Raw genomic sequence first — 2,933 nt, forward strand, 5'->3', positions numbered from 1 at the left:
GGGGTGGCGGCCAGCTCCCTGCCGGTACCGTCACGGGGCGGCGCAGCTTCAAATGCACTTTAATGAAACCCGTGTACGTCCCATCATCGTTCTAAGGCAAAGGAGAGGGGGGTCAGGCTCCAGGGAGCCTTTCCAGTCCTTCCCCCCCTTCGAGGGGCTTTCTGGTCAGCAGGGTGACTCAGGACTTTCCACCCCTCGGTACTGCTAGGAGTTTGAGGGTTTCTTATTAATCATGTAAAAAGTAACCAGTAATTTTCTCCTGTTCTTCCACTCGGTAATGACTCATCCCTGCCTCGCGTCTGTACGATCTTGTCTTATTTAAAACCGACACTGCTACAAGTCAGTTATGGAAACCGTCACATGTAATGTGCAGTTGCAATTAAGTGAGGATCTGAAACCTCTGGGAAGGTCTCCACCCCTTGTGTTCAGTGGGATCTCCTGACCGTATTCCTCACATTTTATTCTCCACTTATGGGATTCTCACATCTCCATGTAATAAATCATCATTCAAGATCAGCCTGTTCCACAGCAGGTCCCTTGCCCTACCCTCAGCTCTGCAAAAATGCAAAAATCAAGAGAACAGCCTGGCTCCATACGGTCCGTCCGTGGGTGCCAGGCAGGAACAAGCCGAGGGACCCACCCCAGGTGCCGGCGGTCCCACCGAAGGGCCACCACCAGCGGCTGAGCCCAATCGAGTCCCAAGGCTGTATCAAGTCTCAAGACTGTATTTTCACTAAGCTTCAAGAAAAGTAACTCAAGAGTAAACATTTGGGTCCCGAATGACTCCTGTAAGTCAAGGGCTGATAAAAATCAATGGGCGAGACACTCCAGCAGAAACTGCTGTGCAGCCTTTACAAAGGAAATTGTTGTAAGATCTACGATTTTAAATAAAATTATTTTCAGATGTTAGCAAGCACCAGGGAGTTACGTAGCTGCTGTTCTTGGAAGTTCTACCATTTAATTATTTCACTCTTTGAGAAGCTTCCCCCCCCTCTGTAAGATCCTGTGAAGCTTGTACCTTTGCACTACTCCGGTTTGTAAAAGAGGTGATTTCCTTGTCTTCTCACCACATATCATCAAGGCTTTACTTACAGGTGGTGATAAGCAAGTTTGCAATCAAAGCTTCAAAATACAAGGCATCCACTGTGGTTCTTAGACCTCTGCTTAAACGAGCTTGGCAGGGGCACAGGAGAAAAGCATCTCTTTCTAGAAAGACTTTGTGTTCCTAAATACACTTTTTCTGAATCCAGTTTGCGACAGCTGCTGAACTGCCGAGTTTTACCGTGACTCATCCCCGCTAGAACAACGTGGGCTCATCTATTTGTGGCAAGTCATTCACAGCACAGGCTGGCCAGAGATTACTGTGCCAGTGCTCCCAGTTGAGAAGGGACGGAGGCAGGGGAGGGTTATCTCAAGCGCCGGTGACTAACGCTAAGGAAATCCAAGCAGGAGAAAAAACAGATCAGGTAAGAAAGACAAGAACACCTCAACAGCCACAAGCCCTCTTGCCTTGGAGATGCCGTCCCACAGCCTGGCCCCATTCACAGCCCAGAGAAACCAGCATCGGTCTTTCCGCCTATTACCTAAATGGAGCCCGATACGTACCAGCTTCATCAACAGGCAGTTTGTAACCTTTGCATTGTATTTTTCAATTTTCTGTTTGATCTCCTGGATGGTCGGAGGCTTGGGTTTTTCCTCTTCTACTGTTTGTGTCACATTCTGAAATCAGAAGAGACAGGCTTTAGCTGTTTTATATATTGGGTATCGCTGCATCTGTTCAGCTCTGCTTTTGCTTGGGAAACGCAGGAACAAAGAGGCCGCGCAGATCCCGAGCTCACGCTAGCAGCGATGGCGCAGGTGGAGATGGTCCCTACGGCCAAGAGGCTAGATGTGCAGGATGCCACGTCCCTGCCCCAAAACCCCCTCTGCACACCAGTAACAGGCAGCGGAGGGTAACACAAAACAGGACAGTCACTGGGACACCGAGGCACAGAGCAGTGAAGACATCCCCGTACAAAGCAGGGCAAAGCATCCAGCCTCTAAAACCTGCTTTCAAAAACAGCCACCCGTGCCTGCTGAGCGTTTCTTTGCTTCTTGCAATGCAGTTGAAAAATCACACCCTATTTCCAGTATTCATGACTCTGCCTACCCAAGCCAGGCACCCCCTTAAAACCCGGGGTGCTCCTCAACCAGCTTCCAGCAGGCTGACCCAGGCAGAACCTGAAGTTAGATCTCTGCTGGATTCCTCCTCCTTAGCTTTGGAAATTATAGCTCAGAGCAGTAAAATCACACAAGCAGCAAGCTGGCTGCATGACTAATAAATCAGTCACTGCGAACGCAGTCAACGCATCCCACCCCGTATCAGAAATCGTTCAGCGTCTGCCGGCGCGTGGGCTCGCCGGGAGGACGACGGCTGCTGCTGCTCGCCCAGGTTTTGGGGAATTTCCTCTTAGGAGGCAAAAGGACAGATTCTGTGCGTAGGTGGGCTTTACCTGCAGGTCGCACATGGAAACGTTGCTAATGAACAATGGGAAACCACAATCCCATCGCGGAGAGGCAGCTCGTGGAAGCTTCCCAAGTGCAACCCAGGGTTTAGAGCGTTTAAGCAGAAAGGCAATGAATGGGTTTGGTCAAAGCTGTGCTGCCGGCAGCACCGGCTGAACCGACTCGGGACGGGGGGCAGAGCCCAGGCCAGGAGGATGCTGCCATGGGGCTGGCGCGGCTGCAAGACCTGCACTAGAGGGGAGCAGGAGCACGGTGCCCATTCCGGGCCATCTGAAAGGGGAAAAGTAAGGAACTTCCTGCAGAAGAGGGCCAGAGCAGGCATCTCTGGGGTACGCTGGAGGAAAGCGTGCAAACCCCCGCCGAGCCCTGCCTGCCCCCGCGCCCCACTGCTCCAGCCCGGCCCCAGGGAGGCGGCCATGGCCACTCCG

At 51.9% G+C, this 2,933-nt stretch overlaps 1 protein-coding gene across 1 annotated transcript in view; it reads right to left on the bottom strand.

Moving 5' to 3' along the window:
• Positions 1–2,933, bottom strand: part of RASSF5 (Ras association (RalGDS/AF-6) domain family member 5) — a gene marked incomplete at its 5' end in the record, with an annotated part of 5,387 nt that overhangs the window by 2,113 nt on the left and 341 nt on the right. The window contains 2 exons of the mRNA XM_009577089.1: positions 1–91; positions 1,606–1,719. The exon at positions 1–91 is cut by the window's left edge and continues 228 nt beyond it. Of these exons, the coding sequence (XP_009575384.1) occupies positions 1–91; positions 1,606–1,719 (205 nt within the window). The remainder of the gene's footprint in view (positions 92–1,605; positions 1,720–2,933) is intronic.

The sequence above is a fragment of the Fulmarus glacialis genome, unplaced genomic scaffold, assembly GCF_000690835.1.
Source record: "Fulmarus glacialis isolate BGI_N327 unplaced genomic scaffold, ASM69083v1 scaffold20024, whole genome shotgun sequence".
Taxonomy (NCBI): domain Eukaryota; kingdom Metazoa; phylum Chordata; class Aves; order Procellariiformes; family Procellariidae; genus Fulmarus; species Fulmarus glacialis.